Source organism: Cavia porcellus, unplaced genomic scaffold (genome assembly GCF_034190915.1).
Source record: "Cavia porcellus strain 051 isolate PalLab524CR breed Dunkin Hartley unplaced genomic scaffold, mCavPor4.1 scaffold_13, whole genome shotgun sequence".
Taxonomy (NCBI): Eukaryota; Metazoa; Chordata; class Mammalia; order Rodentia; family Caviidae; genus Cavia; species Cavia porcellus.
In genome coordinates this window covers 27,377,568-27,400,495 of record NW_026947496.1, presented here as the reverse complement: position 1 = coordinate 27,400,495, position 22,928 = coordinate 27,377,568, and the positions used below count along the sequence as shown (strand labels likewise).

The following is a 22,928-nucleotide window of genomic DNA, read 5'->3' as shown; positions in this document are numbered from 1 at the left end:
ATTAAGGGTGAGTGATACTAGATTAGTCCACAGATTGAATTAGTGTTGTTCTGGGTTTGATGGCATTAATCAATAACTTTGTGGCCTTGATGGAATAAATGGGAAGTAGAGGTTCATTGCTGCTGCCTCCTGCTTACCCTGCCATGGTCTGTGTTTCTTCTGCCATGCCCTTCTGCTGGGCCACCATGCTGTGGAGCCAGTCAACTAGGCACTGAAACCTCTATGAACTGTCAGCTAAAACAAAACTTCCTTTTCTCATTTTGGATGTTGGGTATTTGTTCCAGCAATGAAGAAAAAAACCTTAATTACAGCCTTCCTATGGATGTGAACTTGGTGGTATTCTTAGGGATACTGTGGACTCTACATCATTTGATGTTAGGCCTCTGAGCAAAAATTGAACCATCAGTCACACTGTCCTATCCACTCTATACAACACAGATACCGGGATTTTTCAGAGGTTAAGGATAACTGGTTTTTACTTTATTGTTTAAGTACATCTTTGATATCATTTAACTAAATTTGGGTGTTTATTTTTAACAGAAGATAGAAATTCATGGTTACAACTTTTTCTCTTTCGAAATAATGTTGCATGGAATATTTTTTTGAACTGTTGTCTATTTCCTTTCATTTCCATTTTTATTCACTTCCCAAATGGAATGCAGTATGTTAACTTTTATAAAAAGGTTGTTAATGCTACCTAGAATAATTTTTTTTTAGTAAGAAAATAGTTCATTTTCAGACTTGGATGGGATAATAGGGTTAATTATGGCTTAAATCCTTATTTTTCTGAGGCCAAAGAATTAAGTATTTAATGTCAGAAAGCCAGCGACAGGTCTTGTACCTTAACCTAGAACAAATCCTGTGTTCTTTCTACCCTAACATTTAAAAAAATTTTTATTGATAGAAAAAAATTGATAGCTCCAGGAAAAGACATGTCATAAAAATGGAAAGAAATTTAAGTGTTTTTAGTGATCTCTCTTTCCAAGTAATATGTATCAGTGGCCTTTTTATATAACGTCTCATTTAATCCCTATGAAAAATTTATTGCCTTCACATTTTGCAAGTGGGGAACCTGAAACTTACACAATTTAGGTAGCAGCCAGTAAGTGCTTGGCTAGGATTTGAACCTGGGTTTTTCTTCTCCTAAAGTCTTGGTTCTGGGGCTTGGCCTCTTGTTCTTCTTCTTTAAGTAGACTTGCATATATCTGAGTAACAACGAGATGCTTAATTTGAGTTTATAAAATACTTATTGCTTGTATTTATGACAAACTGTCAACTGTCACAAGCATAACATGAAAAGCTGTCTGCATTCCATATCAGAAAACCTGAGTTCATTGGATCCAGGTGCTGCTACCATGACCCACAGTTCTGACAGTGACCATCTCTCCACAAAGACGTTTTGGCTTCCTTCTCTGGTCAGACACTGCACTACCCAGCATCAGAGAACCTTTTAGTTTAGTTTCCTCCTGCTGTGGAGAGTTGAGCACTGGCTCTGAAGTCACAGAATTAGCTTAAATTCTGACTCTTCTAGTGGGATCTTGGGCGGGGTACTTAGCTCCCCAAGAATGGAATGGGAATATGACTAATCTCACAGTATTGTTATGAGAAAATACTTGAAAGTGTAGCACATGGTAGGCATTCAGTAAATGTAAATATATTTTATACTGTAAAATACCATGTAAGTGTAAATGTATTTTATACTGTAAAGTATTGTGTAAATGTAAGGAAGTTTTACTTAACTGCAGTATAATAATTTCTATACTACCATATATGCAATGGAAACAATTCTCCATTATATTTTATACTTTTATCCATTATTTATTTTGCCCTGTCAGAGGCCAGCAGAAATAGTTGATGAAGAAGAAGACGGAGAGAAAGCAGATGTGGATGCAGAGCAGAAAGAACATCCTTCCAGGGTGAGTGATGGAGCTGCAGATGAAGGAGGCAGGGATGCTCCTGACACCCCAGAGCACCACGAGGAGGAGGCCAGTCCTGTCCATGTAAATGGAGGAACTGATGAAGAAAATGGAGAGGAGTTAGGCCACATTAAAAGTGAGCTTCAGCCAGCAGTGAATGAGGAACAGAAGTCTCCAGGACCTGACAGTGGACAGGATGAGGTCAGTATTTCTATTGCTTTTGCTATTTGTGCAAAAATATATGTGTGAAACTCTACTACTTAGACCACTATAGAAAGATCTAGTACTACCTAATTAATTTCAATTTCTACTTACTTCAATCAGGTAACAACTATGACTGTCAACCTAGCTGACAGTCCATGTCTGTCACTCTGTCATCCACCCACACATCTTAGTGTAGACAAATTGCCTACCTTAGTGTAGACAATTTTTATAGGTTTCTTTAAGAATATATACAATAAAAGAGAGCGATACAACAGTACAAAGAAGTTAAAACCAGGGAAGATCAAACCAGAAAAGGATATGAAGAGCAGTGAGACCTAGACATGGTATAAAAACCATCATCTCCATTATTAGTGACTTCTTTGCTCCCCAGAAGAATTGTCTAGTTTGTTTAGTCCACTTCAAATGGATTTATTGAATCAAGCTCTCAGCACACTGGGTACTGTTTCATTTAGAGAAATACAGGAGAGAAGAACAAATTGAACAATGGCAAAATGCAAAATGTTCTTGTGACCAGGTTTTAGTAACCAGTACAAAGTTACCTGTAATCCACTGTACAACTTGTACAAAACATTCTTTACATCTAAATGAAACTTCTCAGTGTGTCTCTCATGTCATCTTTACTCAAAGTGACATAATCAGAGTCCTATTTTGTAACACTTTCCTCATATGTAGCTCTACATTGTCCTCAGTGTCATTTATAGGACCACTTCAAAGTAGACTTTTAGATAGTAAATAGGACTAGATAGGAAGATCCTTGTGTGCTTTTTTTTTTTTTTTTTGAGTTTCTTTTTTTTTAAAATTTTATTTAAGGAGAAAAGAAAAAAAAGCAGAGAAAGGGTACAAGTTATACAGATTTGCAGAAAAAAAAATGAACAGTAGGAAATCACTAGTTAATGGATTACATATTGTCATCTTAGAAATAATTGTTCAAGTCACAAAATTAAAGCTTGTAAAGTGGACATTCCATCAATGATACTGCAAACAGTTCTGTTCAATGATCCAATAAAACTCTGTGATATCATATTCTATCTTATACACTTAAATATACATGCAGTTATATAGTTTAGAGTACTTTCTTTTCCTCTCTTTTGTACAATGACTATTACACATTTTGGGTTTCATTGCTCTCACGGTTCTTATTACTTTTTTGGAAGAGAGTAAAACCAAATGTGACATAACAGAACAGAATCGGTCAAGGCAAAAGGGTGGACATAATAGATAATGTGAAAACATAATACAAGGTGATCAATAATGGTTACCATAATGCCTCTCGCTATCTCTAATAGAATTGCCTATACCATTAGTTTTAATACAATTGAACAAAACAGTAAAGAACAAAACCGACAAAACCAAACCATTGGAGACATTGTAGGTCTTCAAAAGTAGAGAAAAGTCAACGAGAATGGGCGTTATAATGAATCTCATTATCTTCACAGCTGATGCCTAAATTTTCGAACCTGATACTATCCAGCAAAACAGAATAGGGGAACATCAGTTAAAAACCAGATGGTGAGAGTAATACAGGGCTTTAAATCAAGGTAATGGAAAGTCAAAGTGGGTTACTATAATATATCCTGCTATTTTTTTCCTTTAATTAAAAGGATAAAAATTTTTTAAAAAGTATTAAAAAAGTAAATAATGGAGTGGAGATTGAGATAAAAGAGGGCATAACAATGAAACAGCACAGATCAAAACATAACCATTTAAGCAGAATAGTGTTTCACCACCAGATAATCCTGACCTAAAAGTAGTTACCATATTGTCTCTTTCCTTGAAATCCTTGAGTACAACTTCGTATACTGTAGCATTAAGTATATCAAAACAATGTAAAACCATTTAAGAGAATGACAGCATTACAGAGTATTTAGAATCGACTAACAGAAAATGAATAATGGTTTCTGTATAATCCTTGTGTGCTTTTATCTGATGGTCTGGTGTAATTCAGCATGTGATTTAGGGAGATTTATAGAAATAAATCTATGATTTTTCCATCAGTGTAGCTTTTGATAGTTTTATTATTTGCAGCAACATGGATAAGGACATTATATTAAGTGTAACAATCCAGACACAGAAAAATAAACACTTCATGATATCATTTACATGTGGAATCTAGGAAAGTTGAAATTCGTAGAAGCAGAGTACACCGATGGTTACCGGGGCCCAGTGAAGAGGTTCGTCAAATGATACGCAAGTTCAAGTAGATCTAGAGTGTATCCATGGTGACAATGGATTGTATAGTAGCAACTCAGCAAGAGAGGAGATTTTACATTTTCACTAGGGAAGTTGGCAGTGTGTGAGTGGTGTATACGGTAACTCAATTTAGCCAGTCCATGTCACGCACATATTTCAAAACATCGTATTACATGCCATAAATATGTATAATTTTATTTGCCAATGAAAAGAAATTAATTTTAAAAGTAAAGGAGAAAAAATATGCTTTTGATAGCAATTGAGCCTCAGTGAAATACAGGTTATGTGGCTTGAGAAGGCCTGTGGCACAGGACTCCATGGCTTGTAATGAGAAAAATACAGATTCTTGGGTGTTCGCATGCACAAGGACCTGATAAGTAACTAGTTAGGGATTTTCAAGACAATGCAAGTCCCTGAGCAGAGAAGTTGCTCATATAGAGATTTGTCTTAATTGACTCATCTCTGTTTTGCAGTGATGATCTGTTTTATTTTTGTTCCCCTGGATGCATTGGTATAGCTATGCTTTAAGCATATCAAATATATGAGCATGCACATTTATGTGAATTATAGATTAACAATTAACTTTTGCAAAAGGATTCTGTAAAGATTGTGTTCCATGTGATAGTTCTTGTGCAAAGTGAGAAATGATTACAGAAATGGCAGGTAACACAAAGCAAATACACAGTGAACACCTGACATTGATTGAGGTTGCGAAGTTGTATTCTAGTCAAGATACCATTTGAGATGCTTCACAAGATAATATGAAATAGGACATAATTCCAGGAATAGGAATATCGATAGACAGATATGTACATTTTTTTCTTTTCTTTGAAATTTAAGTCATGGGATCATGGCTGTGGGATTTGGGGGAGCTGGAGCTGCTCCTGTCCTCTCAGTTGGATCTTTTGGCCCAGTGGAGTATCCAGCATTGCAGGGAGCATAGCTTAAGCACCATCTGATTTCATCCTCATCAGTTCTCAGCCTAATAGAGAAAGACAAATTATAAATGAGACACTGTAGCTAATAAGATACGGCAGAACAAGCGGCAGAACAAATGCTGCTGTGGGAGAAGAGCAGCCTCTGCATTTGATGGTCTGCCCTGCTCTTCGAGCACGTGGGTACCACATTCAGCACGAGAAAACCAGAAGAGGGAGCAGCATGCTGGGTTAATGAGGCATGAGGGCATTTTTCTTCCCTTATCTCTGAAATGCTCCACGGAAAAGTATAAATGTGCTTTTGAAAATGAAGAGCTCAAAGGGAAATTCAGAAAAGAATTGAGAAAAATAAAGCCTGCAGTATAAGGAAGGAATCTGAGCTTTGAAAACACATAGTGGATGATGTCCCAGAAAAGGGTTTCTGTACAAGTAAAGGGTCAAGCATGGTGAGTCCACGAGGCAAATGGAACACAAGTGGGCTATTTTAGTTGAATGCTTATATTATGAGATAGAACACTGAGTAATTTTCTTCTTTGTGTATTTTGTTACCCTTGTAACCTAAAGAGCTAAGTATCTTTGTTGTGTCCTATTTCCCTCCAGGCTGGTTTAGACCCTCAAGGACCGCCAAGACCAGAAGTAAAAATCACCAGTCCTCAAGAAAATGAAAACAATGAACAAAATAAGGACTATGCTGTTGTTGCATAGATGATTTTTAAAAAGCGAGTCTATGGATTATAAGAGAATGAAGGTTGTGATACTTGAATACTAAGCATGGATATTGCTAAAACATAAAATGACAACATGATTGAATGCTACCTGTTGAATTTAAAAACAGAAGCCCGAGGGAAAGACTAGATAACTTCTAGCAGATACTAAAGGAGAATGACTTATTTCTGTGGCATGTGTTTTTGACAGTTGAAGACTTAAGTAAAAAGGATAGAAGAGAACTTGCCCTGGAAGATAATTGGTCATTTATATTTTTAACCATAAAAAATAGAATCATTCCTAGTGCATACTTTAGAAGAAGATTATTCAGTAGCAGTTTGCTGTAAAGCATTTATCTAAGATAGCATAGAATTTTAAAGAACTGCTAACAGGACAGCATATGTTATTTTCTTAAAGCAATAAACTTGAATGAACAAGTTGCAGTTTAGTTTCAGTGGTAATTTGCAGATAGCAATAGATAAAAATATTTCTATAACTTGTCCACATTCCTTTCCTCTTTTCTCTTTAGCTGAAATCCACCTTATATGAGCTAGGAAGACAACATAGTGTTCGTGTTGGCTAGAGGAAAAATTCTTGCAGAGGACTAGTAGCTAATGTCACCCTTCCCTGAAGAGTTTCCAAGCTCCACCTTAGAGCTGCAAGAGCACACACTCGAGAAGCAGGATAAAGGAACCCCCAGTCCTAGTACTGGCTGGCTGGTTTGCAAATTTTAGAAATGCTACGGGTTTTCATAGATCCATTCTATTTGTACCAATCATTTTAAAGAGAGCAACATAAGGCAAAGACTAGATAACTTCTAACTAGATATCCTTTGCTTTCCTCTAATGTTCTTGTAATAGAATACTTGATAATGGTTATTCCAGAGATTGAATTTTCCTCAGGTTTTTTAAACAGAAAAAAGGCAACATATTAAGAAGAGGGAAAAGGGCCGTAAGAGGAGTTTGTTCCCGTCCAACTTCACTAGCTTTATGCTTTATTTCCATGAGGGTTATCTTGCGAAATTTTTGCCTCTGGAGATGTCAGCACTTACTTTCATAGTTGGTGATATTTAATCATTCCAGTAGATTCCTTCTTCTGTAATTTAAAGCTCTCTGATAGAAATTGGTGAAAACATTTTAAAATTTGTCATAAAGAAACCAGTTCCTGATTGTCACTTTGTAGACTGATTGATAATTTACTTTTGAGGTATATATGGGAAAAATGTAATTGCATTAACTTGGTGATTATTAGTAGATCTTTATCATTCTGCAATGCAGAAATAATATATTTTTCTCACCTTAAAGAATATATTTTAATTATGTAGAATTTATATGGAAATTTTAACTTTTAGTACTTTTATAAGATTTATTATTAATCATAAACTTAAAAGACTTTTCCTCCTCCAGGTTTCATAGCCAGCTTTTGAAATCAAAACAGTTGGTGGTTATATAAAGCACAAAACAAAGCTATAGAAAATAGGTATATTTTTCCTAACAGCTATTTTAATGTTTTACACAAGTAGGAAGTATGAGTAGAGATTGTAATGTAACAGTATTTGAAAGGCATAACGATTTGTTAATCTAGGAAATCAACTGTGAGCATGATATTTCTCATAGAAAATCTAGATTCTGCTTTCTGCCAGCAGACTTACACTTTCAAATGGGCAACAGGAAGCACTGTGTACCACAAGCAGCCATCTTGTATAGAGTGAGAAATAGACCAGCTGGACTTTTAGTGTTAAATTCCAGTGCTGCTATTGATCTGTCTTTAGGGATTTTAAACAGTTTATAAACATAAATGGTTAAGTATAAGGAATATTAGCTGTCTCCAGGTGATTCTTCTTTTTTCTTTTTTGGTCTTTTTTTTTTCAGTACTGGGGATCGAACTCACAACTACACAGTTGCAAGGCAGGCGCTTACGCCACTGAGCTAAATCCCCAACCCTGATTCTTCCTTTTCTTTAATGAACAGTTTTCTACTTTCTCTTTTCTCCTTTCATAATTTCCCCTTTTTTCCTTCTTGTTCTTTTCTTAATTAATAATAAATCTTAGGTTGTAAGGAACTCCTGATGAGTCATCATTTTAATGAATTACAACATTGATGTCTTACAGGAAAATAAAATTTGAAATTTGAATTCAAGAAGTTAATAGGCCACAAGAATTAGGTCAAAAATTTTAAATGATGGATGTGTTGTTTTCTTGTTTGTACATGTTGTAATACCTGTTGCTGGGAAGAAATTGTGACCACCTACAATGAGCTAATGAGAAACAATATGCTACTTTAAAATAAGTTGCAAGCATATCACTGCAACTATAAATAAATGACATAGGTAACCCAAGCAAACAAGAAATCATGTACAGAGAATTACATTGTGGACAACACTTGGGAGATGACTTTGTCATAAATGATGAAAGCCAATTCATGCCCCCAGTGTTGCAGTTTTCTCTGAGGAAATGTAGTCTCTGTGGGAGGCTGGCTGGCAGATCTGGGAACCATTTATGTGAGATGATGGAGAGATCTTGGTTAGGCTTCAGGTATTGCTTTATATAGAAAAGGTGCTATGTAAAACTTATGTTGCCATCACATAATAACCAATATAATGCTTTGAGACATTAGTTTTTGTGATGTTGTATATGTAGGTTTCCTAGTTTTAATTTTGTATAACTACCTTATTAAGTTTATTCGGATTTTTAAGGCACTTATAATCAACTGGGTTGTCAGCAGAAATGGGACATTAGGAATTTTGCAGAACAAATAAAAGAAGATTATGACTAAAGACATTTTCAGGCTGCAAATATGTTACTTCAGGCTGTTGGTTTAGCTTCTGTGAAAGTTGTTATTGAGTGCCCACTGACTTCCAGTTATAAAATATGATACCATCACTAGGGAAAGCTTTTACTCATTGGTTTTTCTCTGTGTTCATAGAATGACTTTTTATTTGATTTTTTTCCTTAGCATTTTTTGGGACTATGATGAAGCCAGGCTCACAGGAAGGGTACAATCTTTCCTTCCCTCTTCTTTTATTCTGAAGGTGATCATTCCTGCTCTGTGGGTAAAACTAAGCCATCTCATATATATGACTCAGATTGGTCAGGTGCCAGTCAGTTGGGAAGCTAGATCAATTAATGTGAAATTATTAATATTAACACTTCCTTTACCTATTAAACAACTCTCCTAAACAGTTAGCTTCAAACTTTGTTTGCCCAAGACGTGGCAAAAGCAAAGTTATATATGTAGAATAATTGCTGAACAGAAAGCATCACATCAGAAGGTTTGCCAAGCTGTACAGAAATGTAATGCATAGGTGAATATCCAGTACTTACATGGGTGTGCATACACAATTTAAACATTAAAAACTCCTCTTTAAGCACAGCATTATTAATAGAGTACAGTTCTTTGAGTTGAAGTTGAAAGAAGCAGTGTGTAAAAATATGGAGCAAAACACTAAGAAATGACACATATTATGGTGCTTTAAATATTAAAAAATTAAATTAAAAACATTTAATTTTTTTCTCAAAATAAGAGTTATCAGCATTTTAGTGAAAAAATGCATTTTAGGAAGAGATGTTAAAATATATTTAAAGTTTCACTTAAAAATAGACATACCTACTTTTTCTCTGAGGTGATTTCAGAGCAGGTTCTGGCACACAGAGCACAGCATACTTTAGATGCAAAATATTTCATACCAGCACAGGTCCTATCAAAAAGCTAATCACTGCTGGTGAATGTATGTGTGTGTGTGCATAACTTACCTGAAAATATCTGGAACTCTTCTTGGTCCTAAGTAGCCAGGTGCACCACAAATAGATTGAGTTGGTCCATTAGTTTATATAACAGTGCAGGAACAGTTTAGCTTTCTTGTGTGAATGCAGTGTCTTGGATTGGAATCTTTTTTTTTAAAGGTTAACTTATTTTTCACTGGCAATAAGTGATGCAGTTCTTTATTACTGAATATAAGTTTTATAAATATCACAAGATTTTTCCTTTAAAAACTCTTGTGTGGGGATGGGTCTGCATTTTATTCTTCCCACAGAAAACTCTTGTAGTCTTTCCTATGAAGTTTGAGTGACAGATGAAGAATGAAAGGGTCCCTATGTGTTGATGAAGAAAAATAATATTACTTTTGATGAGGCATAACATCTGGAGGAGAAGAGGGAGAAGGAAAGAATTTAAAAATGTCTGGATAACAATAAAGAATTTATGAAATCAGGAGGTAACTAATGGAACTCCATTGACTTATGCCAACAGTGATTTAGCTTTAGTCTTTGAATGGGATTAAATGAATTCTCTGCAGCTTCATCAGTTTGAATCATATAGTGTAAATGAGTGTTTCAGTTATTGCCACAAATACAATGGTATATGGGAAAAGGGAGGGACTGTAGTTGATTTTGGAAGTTTGGAGAAAGCCTATTTTGTAGTTTCACTCTATTGTTTGCCTTGTATCTTAAATCTTTAATATGTACAATAATACTGTGTAATTATTGATTTTATAAGTGAAGATTAAGTTGAGCTCATTTTTTATAGGATTTGTTATGTTTAGAATGTCTGCTCATAAACAAAATTATTTTTATATCAAATTATAAGCATTTAGGTTTTACTTCCATATCAGTGCATGCACTAAGTTGCAAAAGTTTACTGTATCTTGTGAGTAAATAGATCTGCATTTTATGTAATTAAAATGTGCTTGGTTTATGGTTTTTTTTATGATGTGTTGCTCATATTTCATGTATTCTTTTCATGGTATTTCTCATGAACACAATAGAAACATTTGAGTTATGTGGAAATGTAGTGCATTAAAAGATACTTGTTTTTATTTAGCAGAAATGAGTCATGTGCAAATGTAGTACATTAAAAGATACTTGTTTTTATTTAGCAGAAATGAAGCTTCATTATGTATTTTTTAGTTTCATATACATGTTGTTTATTTGATAAAAATCAGATATATTTGAACATTATTTCTTTTATGAAACATTCTTATGCAAACACAGGTCCAAATTTTTAAGATAAATAAAGGAATCTGTAAAAACAGACACTAGATCATATACATTGCACACATTTTATGTACATAAATTCCTGGGAATAAATTCAAAATTTTACAAAGGATTTGGCTAACATTCTGCATCAGTTTGTAAGATACTCACCTCTTTTATTCTACTGAGTTTAAATAGTTTTGTTTTCCCTTCCACATTTAAGAAGCAAAACCAGTTAAGCACAAAATCCTCAGGCTCTGAAACCTGTAACCATGAAGTTTATTAGCAACCTCTTCTTTGGTCTACGACCAGTTCATCTCTGTCATTTCCAAAAGTAAATCACAAACCTCAGCAAAAAAGGAATCATCTCAGTTATCAGAGTCTGATCTCTGTAGACCACACGGTTAATTTACATTAGAAACTTTTCACAACTAGCGATGACTGTATTTTTATAAGGTATTGTAAAATCAGAGCAGGCATTTATTATTTTATTTTTATTTGTGAAAATAAACATTTAGCTTTCCTGCAGGCTTCCAAGTGCTTTTTCTTCCCAGTGGGACTTCAGTCTATTAAGTTGTCATGTAGTCTCTGAAAGGCTCTCACAGTCAAATGCAGTGTTCTATTAAAAGACGAACGATGTGTTACTTTCCATTGATTTAACAAATTCATTGGTTTCATAGTAACAAAAATGACATAAAAATTAAACCTGCAGGTTTAAAAAGCTGAGAAGGCGAGTGGCCTTGGCTTTGCATCTATTCTTTTTTGGCTATAGGTAATTGTGAGGGTTGTGTGGGCTCTCCAGATTCCCTGACTACTAGCTTATTGGCCTCTCTTTGAATCCTTGAAATCTCCCTGAGCAGTCTTCTTGCTGGGGAGCCAGATCCTAACACCATGAGGAACCGGCAACACACTTGGGTTTTTTGTGTTTTTGATGAAAGACTTCAACAGGATTTGTAGACTGTTAAGTAGATTTTAGGAAGAACCCATTGCAAAATGGTAGATTCTCAGAGAGAAGGGGAGTGACGGGGAGAGAGGTGAAGGGAGAGAGGAAAGGGAGAGGGAAGAGAAAAAGTATCTCTAAGAAAAGAGGGCAAGCACCAAGCTGGCGCTGCACTGACTGTGGTCTCAGGTCATGTTTATCTGATCAACAGAATCTTTCAAGGAACATCCTTTCCCTCAAGGTCACTGTCCTCATGCAAGGAAAATGGTCTGTTTACCTACTTGAAAGAGAAGTAGATCACTGTTTACCTGGAATGTTTCTATTTAGTTTTTAGAGTTTGAGATTTTTCTAGCCTCCTACCTGAACTAGAATGCACCATAGGTCTTACCAGCCTGTTGAGAAGATACTATGTACTCTTGAGGTAAAGTTTGAAATTGCAAACTTGAGTGGATTTAATCTATCACTAATGATTTTGAAAGCAAAGGAAAAAGGAAAAAAACATCCCATTTTCACTTTTCAAGTAGCCAGCCATCACATCACCTGCCTCTGGGTCTATTACTGACTTTCTCACAACTAACAATCTGCTCTCAGGAAAGCAAGTGGTCTATAAGAATCCTTTGCCTGGGGCTGAGACCTGATTTAGATTAGAACTTTTTCTTTCCTTCACAAGTTTCTTATATGATGAAGGCCTCTAAGGGAACTCTGACCGGCTGAAAAGAACACGAAACACATTTTTGAGATATCAACTTTCCAAAGTAACCTCTAAGGAAAATGTCAGTCAGCATAATCACCACAGTTCTCTAAACCTAGGAATAACTTTTGTGTGCTTAAAAAGGCACCAAACTCACACTCAGTGCAGGTGTCTTTGTGACACTGCCTGTGTTTTCGCTTGAAGGTGGTGTACATCTCTCTAGATTTGTTTTACAATAAACTCTGTATCATTCTGCGTGGTAGCCTCTGTGTCTTGCCTGACATTTTTAATCACAGGAAAAAATAACTGAGCACCAAAGAGCCAGGGGCTGGATCCTTGGAATGTTACCATATGGGTTCCTGGTAACATAAGGGCATCAGAGATATAAAGATAAAGATATTCAGAGGAAAGAGAGGAATTTTTCTCCATTTGAGAAATCAGTCAAGGCTTTGGACTAGGGAGCCTCTGAATGGAGCCTAGACATCAACAATGGATTTAGATGCTTGCTTTGGTTTTGGTTTTGTGAGCAGTAGCTCCTTCCTGAGAGCACCCAGGCCATGCAGATGCCATGAACAGACAGCAGGAGCCTGATTTTCTACAAGATTTATGAGCCAGAGCCCTGTCTGCAGGCTGTAGCCCCTATGGCCTTCTCTACTTTCTCTGTTTTTCATCTTGGGTCACAGTCACTGTTCCTACGGCACACGTTTCAACGTCAAGACAGACTTGGTTGGAGTTTGAGCATCGATACTGTGTGACTTCAGGAATATTTTCAACCTCTCTGAATCTCAGTTTTCTTCCTCATGCAAAGAAAAATATAGTCATTGATTATTTTGCTGATATGTAACGATTTAAAGACAGAATATGTACATGCCACTCAGCTTGAAGTACTTACTGGCAGTGCGATAACTATTAGCCTTCCGCTTGGTTTTTGGTTCTCCCAGTACCATGTCCCCTTATTTCTTCTACTCACTTTTGAGTGAGAATCGATTCTTCAGGGTTTTCTGTGATAGGCAAAACGTCTCCCCAAATCTGTTTTTAGTGAGTATTCCTTTAAATCTGCTAGGTTCATGGTTTTTCCCTGTTATTAAAGCTGCTTATTAGTTTTCAGGATTTCCCAGACAGAGAGAGATGGGATGTTGCTGATATTGATGACGATAGAGAGAGAGAGAGAGAGAGAGAGAGAGAGAGAGAGAGAGAGAGAGAGAGAGAGAGAGACAAAGAGAGAACAAGCTATATTTTGCTATTTAATCATCTTAGAACCCTTATTTTTTTAAAAGCTCTACAACACCAAATTTACAGACTATTTCCCTATGAATCTTAGGGGCTGGTCTGGTCTTCATGACTACCTTAAACCTCCATCACTATGGATCCCAGCCCATGCAGCCTCCATGGAGTAGACATGGAGAAGACAAATGCTGTGTTGCAAAATTTCTGACTTGTAAATCTCATCATCTGTGCATTGGTATTGAGTTTCCTGTGAAATAGCAGTGACAGCCAGCCACCCATATGGGCATCACATCAGCATGAAGTTTTAAGAATTGTCATCTTTGTCATTAAGGAACTATTTATTAGATCACTACCACACAAAGCATGCTACCTCCAGATACCATGCTGCTCCAGTGAGCAGCCAGGGCTTGTTGTGAGCTTCACATCTCAGTCTTGTTGCTACTGAACATTGAGGACCCACAAAATGAGGGAGTCACCACAGCTGCCCCCAAGGAGTGTGATGTCTCCCTTTGCATTTTTCACATGGCTCCTGTCATAAACTGTGAAGAGGATTTGAGTTGCTCAGATGATGAAGTAAAACTTTCGTCTTTCATTTGTAGGAGTCACACTTTAAAGTCTATTGAGATAATTTCAAGCTCCACGTTTGTTATATAGAATTTCCAAAGATTTCCTATTGTTATGGTTTGCGTCTTGATACCTGCCCTCCCACAAGTGTTGTGTAGTCTTAGGCTTTTTCAGAGGTGGTTGAATCTTGAGTGTGTGATGTTAGGATTTGTCTTGGTTACTTTTTACTCATCCCTGAGACAAAATATCTGAAGCCCAAAGTTGGGAAAGGAAAGGTTTATTTCTTACAGTTTTTGGAGGTTTCAGTCCACACTTAGTTGGCTCCAAGACAGGCGGGCCTGGCTGGGCTACAGTTCATGGCGGCCACCAACAGCAAGGCGGAACCAGCAAAGAGCCAGACACACCTTCTTCCTGCCATTACATCACATCCTGGCTCCACCCCTATGTGGGTGGAGCACTGACACCATAAATCCAAGCACTAGACAATGAATGAATAACAAATGCACAATTCAAACTCATGAGGCCTGGGGGCCACAGACATAAACCATGACAGGATTAAAGGTATGTGATTACTAAACCAGTCCACTGATTTGTCTGACACTGCCCTAATTCTAGCAGCCTAGATGCAATATATAAGGGACAGAGAGAGTCTTATTTCTGCCCACCTATTGCTTTTCTGTTTTCTGCCACCATGAACTATTGCCTCTTTGCCATGTGCCACTCTGCCTTGGAGCCAGCTGATTATGAACTGAAACCTCTACAAACTGTGAGCTAAATAAATTTGGATATTAAGTATTTTGTCTCAGCATGAGAGAAAAGTAACTAAGACATCTAGGAAGAATTTTGGTGGCCAAGAAAATTGTTTTCCTTTTTGGTTGAAGAACATTATCCTCAAGCTAATTTCCTGCTTAGTGTCCAATATTTGACAGCAGGAAATTGTAACACTCTGAGATCTTGAGGTGATGGTGAAAATGTGTTTAAGAATTTCAGCCTATGTTAATGTATTAAAAACCTAGACCTTATTTGTTATTTTTCTCCCCTCACTTTTGTTCTTATCAGTACCCATTATTGTTATTAAGCACGAATCTCTGCCTGGCATTTTGAGTCAGTTATTGGGTCTCTATTCCTAAGGATCTTTTAACAATAATAACAACAAGTGCAGAATGAAAAACAATGGTAAGAATATAAAATGTCAGTGTCAGTGCGATTATTTAAATATCAGATAGAAATTGTTTAAAACTTCTTGTATATATTTTTAAAATTTCTCACAAAAGGCTTAAGAGAAAGGTACTATTGTCACTTCCATCTCTTCAGGAAGTATATGATGTGGAGTGAAGAATTTGCTTCAAGTCTCATAACTAGTAAATGAGAGCTTATGTTATTAACCACTGTGTTCTACTGCTTTCCATCTAACCAGAAGACCATAGGAGGAACATAGTGTGTGCACTCATGGACCAGAATTGTGAATGTGAGCTTAGTATTTCACACTGGCAGGGTGGGAGGGAGAAAGAAACATGGGTTGTATACATGGGATAGAAATGTCTGCTTTCTTCTACAAAAGAGAGTCTCCACTGTGGAATCTGTACGACTTGAATAAATGGTGAGAAAGAGGCTATAGAAGTTCTATTTTAGAAATGGAAACTGTGTAATGGCTAAAGAGGGAGAAAAGCGGATGAGCTTGTGATTGGTGGGTTCCAGCAATCGATCTGCAGGAAGCAAGTGTGGTCAGTGCATCACAGAGACTTGGCACACGGAGCCAGACTTCCTAGTCTCCTTGTCAGCATCACTGAATAGGAAAAGAAGGAGCAAGATATGGTGCTGGCTGAGGGGCCTCACATGGCACACCAGTAACCTTTTGCATGTCTCAGGAGGCAGGCAAGTTTCAGTCAACCAACAGCCTTGTTGATGCTTTTTATCCTCATGTGGTAACCATGTGCTCTGGCGATGCAGATGTTAGTCTAGGAAGTCAATGAAGTCAGATTCTATTCTGGTTCTTTTCTGGGATAAGTGGCTGGTGAGAAGACACAGTCATTCTGAGTAGCCAAAAATAACTAACAAGACATTTGAATGAGTTAATAAATCTCTTTCACTGAACTGTGGGGGGAGATGTGAAACATCACACTTTAGCTGCTAACCAGTCTTAATTAAACTTGCTGTTGAAAAGGTCAGTGCCCTGTCTAGTGGATTCCAACTCACTCCACACTCAACATGAGGGATTATTATAGGGTAAAAGCAGATGCCTGCACAGGCAAACAGGAACCTTATACCTTATATAAAGGTCACAAGTAAAGAGGTGCCCTTTAATGGGCCTCACATAGCTAGTGGCACATAGCTTTCGTCTGTGTAAGTCATCACTCCAAGTGCTGCAGTGTGTTGGTAATTTAACCCTCAGCAACAGCCCCAGAAGGTACACGCAGTCATGACACTTGTAGATGAAGAAACTGAGGAAATGAGAGTTGTGATAATTTGGTAAATCTACAAAGTGAGAGAGGCCAGGAGTGAACAAATGGTGTTTGATTCCAGAACCTGGAAATTATAACACTATGCTCTGAATCGTGATTACACACACAGATACACATCAATCTTCCAGGGGCCTCTAGGCATGAATACTTCCTAGGTATTCCAGCAGATGCATTTTGGGATAGACCAAAGGATGCAGGGCTCCAAAGTGCTGCCTGGAAAACACAATTCTTACCGTCTTATGGATTTCTGGAGTTCCTCAGGAGGTCTGGTGGGTAAGATCAATTATTGCAGTTGCTTCAACTCAAATATCTGAATTTGGCAAATATTTATTTATCCTGCACTCTGAATTAAATACTGCACCAGTGTTGGAGAGAAATATGAGTACCCACTTTTCAGTGGCTTGCAGGTTAGCAAATCTGCATTTATATATAAGATAATAAGCATAGCAGTTTGAATTGATCCTGTATTCAAACTCCATCTAAGTTAACTCAGTACTCAAGGTCAGTGGAATCTGCCTTTTACTGCCTTCTGTGATTTAGACTGAATTTATGTAGCAGTAACATGTGCATATACTATTTCTTACCCATTTTTTGACCGTGTGAAAGTGCAGGGCTCTATGATAGAGCAGGTGTTTAATCTGGGACTGCAATGCTGCTATTTTCTAGCAGAATCTGATCACAAGGAGGGAAGTCTTTGGGTTCAAATGCTAGTTAGACTACTTTCTGGCTGGGTGACCTTGAGTGATTTAATTAGGCAAATTGTTGCCCTAAATCTGAATTTCTTTATCTGTAAAATGGAGGAAACAACAGTAGTTACCCTTAGAATACTATCAAGTATAAAGTATATTAAATAAAACATGAACAATAGTGTTTATCACATGACTGGGCACAGAGAAGCTGTTCACAGAACCGTTTTGATTATTGTCTCTGCATTATAGCAATGCTAAGTCCCATTTCATATCCATACTCAGGAGGAGATGGTCTTCAAAATGAGATTATAACAACCCCTTTCCTTTTCCTATTAGCACACAGAAAATTGATCTGCGGGCAAGGCAGGAGTAACGTTTATTGGAGGTCACATTCTGAAGAAAATCCAGCATTTCTTGTTGATATTTTCCACTGTTTAGAAGACAAAGAAAGGGATAAAGAAACAATTCCTCCGTACTTGATTCTGAAGCTGGTGATGGGATTAAGAGTAGTAACATAGAGCCAACCAATGCTACATTAGGCCAGGTATGGACAGACACCCCTTTCCTGTTGCATCCTTTTTACTGCAGAACCTCCCTGCTGCTTCCCTTAGACCGCTGCCCCAACTGTGGTCCTGTCTCTTCTAGGATTCTTCTCCAGTTCTGGCCTGATGTAGGCATTCTGTAGAAAACCTTACCCTTTGCTGTTATTCAGACTCATCCCAGGAATGGTCCTTTGCATAACTCCAGGGGATATTTCTGACATCAGTCATGGCAGAGGTATCTTGGGGTCCTGCCATTCTCAGTGGGCTCTTGCTATGGTTAGATCTAGAGCACTCATGTGCTCAGACCTGGGCTTTTGGAATCAAGGGGGCGCTATACTCATCAGTGTACTCATTACTGCACGGTACTCATTCTTTATAAGGTCATGTGCTGTTTGGAAGTGGGCCTGCTTGGAGGTGGGTCCCTGGGGTGTCACCTGGAAGTGTGCGCTTTTGTCCTGAGCATCTCCTGTTTGCTTGCTGGCTGTCACAAGGTGAGCAGATTTCCTCCACGGCAGGCCTTCTGCCATGATATTTCTGCCTTGTAGCCAACTAGTGCTCATGGTCTGAGTGATAAACCATGATCCAGAACAAATCTCTTCTCCCTTAATTTGCTGGTGTCAGATATTTTCAACCAGCTACAGGAAAGCTGACTAATACAGTTTCCTGGAGTTGTTCAGGGAGAACAGACTTCCTGAAAATCTTTCAAACTCTGTGAGTTTGTGCATGTTATTGCCTGTCTGTCTGTCTGTCGGTCTCCCTCTCTCTGCTTACTGCATTTTGAATCTAAGACCTTCACACCGAGTCACTCATCTCACTCTTTTTATTTTTGAGACATCCTTACCTAACTGCCAAGTTGCTCAGGCTAGCCTCAAACGTGCAATCCTCCTGCCTTGGCCTCAGCGAGTGCTGAGATCACAGGCCTGGCCACCACATCTGGCTTTGTCTTGAAGACTATTGTTTCTTTCTCCTCATCATCCACTCTCCTATTTGACAACAAAACAAAACAAAATCTCAAAGAACAAATCCCTCATTAGGCTAGACTCAACATGGGGTAACTTCTACCCATGTTTCAAGACGCAGGGTAATTATTATGTCATTTGAGGCCTTTTCAGAACCTTCAAGTAGGACAAATTCTTCTGTTTAAGGATCCTTCATCACTTGGCTCCTCACCAAACACAAACAGGGATTAGCTTAAAGTCTACACAAGACCCACAGGGCACAGACTCCCATAGGGACGTTAAGTGTTTAACTAGAGGGATAGAGTTCTGCTTTGTACTGTCCTCCTGCCCCACAGATGCAATGCCTTTTTACATATTCTGTTTAAAATTCTCCTAGTGGATTTTTCCATAACTCTAGATAACATGCGTACTACTTTTAAATTATTAATTTAGAGACTAATGATTAATTTCCTATAGAGTAAGATGAGGATATTAGTTTTCCTACATCTCTTTATATTTCTTCTCTTTTACCACTGATTATGTTAGTTTTTTAGTGTGAGTATCTTTAAAATTGCAAGTAATAGATTTAACTCACTATTTCTGGAATCAGTTGTTGCTATAAGTTGAATATTTATGTCCTCCAAAAATTCCTGTGTTTAAACTTATTTCTCAGTATTGTAACATTAAGATCTGAGGCCTTTGGGCCATGATTGGATCATGAAGGTGGGGTTTTTATAAATGTGATTCATGTCTTTATAATGGGCTGAGAAGACCAAAGTTTTCCTCTTCTCCTTTGTGTTGTGATGATGCAACTTGAAGGTGTCAATTTTCAACCCAAGATCCTGTCCTCACCAGACACTGAGTGGGGACACTCAATGGGGTCTCTCAGCTTTCAGAGCTGTGAGAAATACACCTCTTATGCTTGAAAGCTGCCTACATCTTGCATTTTATTATAGCAACCCCAGTAGCTAAGACAATTACTCTTGACTTCACGATATTGGGTGATGATACAGGATGTCGGAATTATTCCCCTAATCTTTTTCATTTTCCAAATTTTGCTCACTTCATCTTTATTTTTACATCTTCAAATGTATAACACAGTCATTCTGTCTCACATTCATAATTTAGACCTTTCTTCTGGCCATATTTGATTCTGAAAGTTGAACACCAGTAAGCGGAGTTTCTACTACATTTGGTTTACTTTTGGGGTTCAATGGTCTTAGCTCCTGTTCTACCAGAAGTAGAATATGCCTAGTTGGAAAGTGAAATTCTGATGGTGTCCTCTTTCTTTTATCAAGTCTTTCCCATCACATCCAAATCATGTTTAATATTTGGACTTTTGCATCTTTATTTTTAAAATTTTCTTCTTGGAATTTCTATTGTTTGCATTTTTTCTTCTTCATAACAGTAACACGCATTTTCTGTCAACTGAAAGCTACCTGACCATTTAGTACTTGAAATAACTGTTTTTTCATCATTCTATATCTCACTATTTCTCACTGGAAGATTCTTGATTCCATTTTTTTGTGTCCAAAAAATAATCCTTAAAAAAGTGCATATTTTTAAAAATAATTCAAATTTTTAAAATTCAATAGCCCTTCCATTCTGAATATTTTTATATTCTATATCCTTGAGAATTTTTCTACCATTATTTTATTGATAATTCTTTATTATATTACTGTTATCATCGTTTGGTTCATTGAAGGGGTTTGCCTTTACCTTTTGTTTTATATTTTTCATTTTAAAAAATGAGAGTGTTTTCTCTCTCTAGGAAATGATTTCAATTTACACATTTAGTAGTTTGCTATTGTAAATTATTTGATGTTCTTTTTCATAGTCATATTTTTATCTTATTGATGCAATTCCTTCTTGTAAGCTGATTAGATTTGAGTCTGCATGTTCTGCTGTGATTTTTCTGACACCCTTCTGTTTCCTGAGTTTATTATTCCCTCTGTAGTGTCACTTTCAAGGTATTGGTTCCTCAGATGTGTGAAACTTCGTTTGTGCTTTCATAGGATGAAAGGCTGAGCTCCTGTCTGCCTGGGGAGAGTTCACCCTGCCCTTGAAGGGAAGCCTTGGGTCTTCTTTGGGTCCCACGTTGGACTGTGGATCTGATGAGAACTTTCTGTCAGTGGGCCAGGTTCCACTGCTGGAGGATGTTTCCTTTGAATGTAGTCATAGCAAGCCAGCCACCAGAGTGGGCTCCCCACCTGTAAGGCTGAGGACACCTTGGTGGTGGGACACACTTGTGAATACACTCAGTCTTAGTTCTCCTCTAAAATTTTTTTGATCTGTTTACTCTTGCATCTGGAAATGTACAGGACACATGTTTTAAGCAACTGCACACATGAGTACAGCTTGACAATGAAACATCCTTCTCCTGATTAGCTATAATAGCTCCTAATTCTTACTTGATGAACTGGGAGAGGCCTTAAAAATAACTCACATCCACAAAACTTGTGCTACAAGGAAAGGCAGGGCACGCCAGCTCACTCTTCATACCAAGCTCCTGCTTTACCATCTGCTGTGGTCTGCTTTTAGTGTGAGGAATGGAGCTGCTTTTTTTAATGACTGCCACATATACACATACACATACACCCACACGCGCACACGCACGCACACACACACACACACACACAAGACAGCAAAAATTTTTAGCCATTTAGCACCCTTAATAATCTTTGTTTTCTGTAGCACCAGCCAAAGCCTGGCTGAGCAGAAAGCAGTAATTGTGTTAAATGTGTTAAATGACTATATAGTAGTAACATATCACAGTTAGGTGTTTGCTTCCTGGAGTCACCATTTACTAAGCTATGCTCCTGCCACCTGAGTAGCTAATAGTGTAGTTTCTAGTGGAAAACAGACGTGCCAAGTCACTGGAATAAAGACACATCATTAAGCCTGAAGTTTGTGTGTGTATGTGTGTGTGTGTGTGTGTGTGTGTGTGTGTGTGAAAGAGAGACAGAAAAAGAGAGACAGAGAGACAGAGAGAGTAGAGAGAACATATCTCTAGAGGCAGAAAACTTACCAGTTCCAAGCCAGTGTGCTTGGAGATGAATCTTGCTCTGCTTCCATCCTTCCAAGTTCCTGTGGACAAGTAGTCCCTCTCTTTGCCTATCCCTCCTCCTCTGTAAAATGGGGCATATGATAACCGTTCTGGGCTTATAGAGCTTTTGTGAAGATTAAGTGAACTAATAAATATCTGTAAAATGCTTCAAAGTTGCCTCCCACTCAGTTCATGCAAACTCTTCTTTCTGCTGCCATTTCTCCATTCAGCCTTGATCGATTCATTCAAAGCCAGACAAGGAGCAGATAGCTGTTGCTAGGGGAACAGGAACAGTGAGTGGTGCTAGAGTGACACGGAAGTGCAGGCACAGCTGGGGAGACAAAAATGGCTGCGTTTGACTGGGGTGGGGGTACCTGGCAAGTGCAGGAACACAGCCAGAGGGGGATAGAGGGATAGAGGGGAGGATAGGAAGTTGCTGCTCACAGGACCTCTGAAGTCACTATTCTTTTATTATGTATCAGTGCATGTTTGTGGCACACAACAATGACATGCATTGTGGGCAGCTGGTGTATATAACACACTTCATTCTTTTTATGTCTCTTCTCTTTCCTGTCCTTTTTTTTGATATTGGGAATCAAACTCAGGACCTTGTGCTTACCTGTCCTGTCTTTATCTCTGATCTCTTTCCTGTTTGCAAATGATCTCCTTGTTCCTTATTACTTGTGTCCATCTTTTATTTTGCCCTTAGATTTTTTTATATTTTGGGTTCTTTCTAAGAGAAGCCATGTAACATTTATTTCTCTTAGGAGTCAGTGAGTGTCCTGGTAGCAGGCGCTGTGTGCAGCATCACGAAGGCAGGGAATCTCTAGCACAGGTAATTTTACACCTTGGGGAGGGGACTCGACTTCCTATAAAGAGAGGCAGAAAA

At 37.7% G+C, this 22,928-nt stretch overlaps 1 protein-coding gene across 3 annotated transcripts in view; it reads left to right on the top strand.

Annotated features, from left to right (window-relative positions):
- The window catches only part of Dcdc2 (doublecortin domain containing 2), a 166,441-nt gene extending 154,973 nt beyond the window's left edge, over positions 1-11,468 (top strand). For all 3 annotated transcript variants that reach the window (XM_003468766.4, XM_063259954.1, XM_063259955.1), the window contains exons 10-11: positions 1,836-2,117; positions 5,867-11,468. In XM_003468766.4, coding sequence (XP_003468814.2) covers positions 1,836-2,117; positions 5,867-5,971 — 387 coding nt within the window. In that variant the 3' untranslated portion in view covers positions 5,972-11,468. The remainder of the gene's footprint in view (positions 1-1,835; positions 2,118-5,866) is intronic.
- The last annotated feature ends 11,460 nt before the right edge of the window (positions 11,469-22,928 follow it).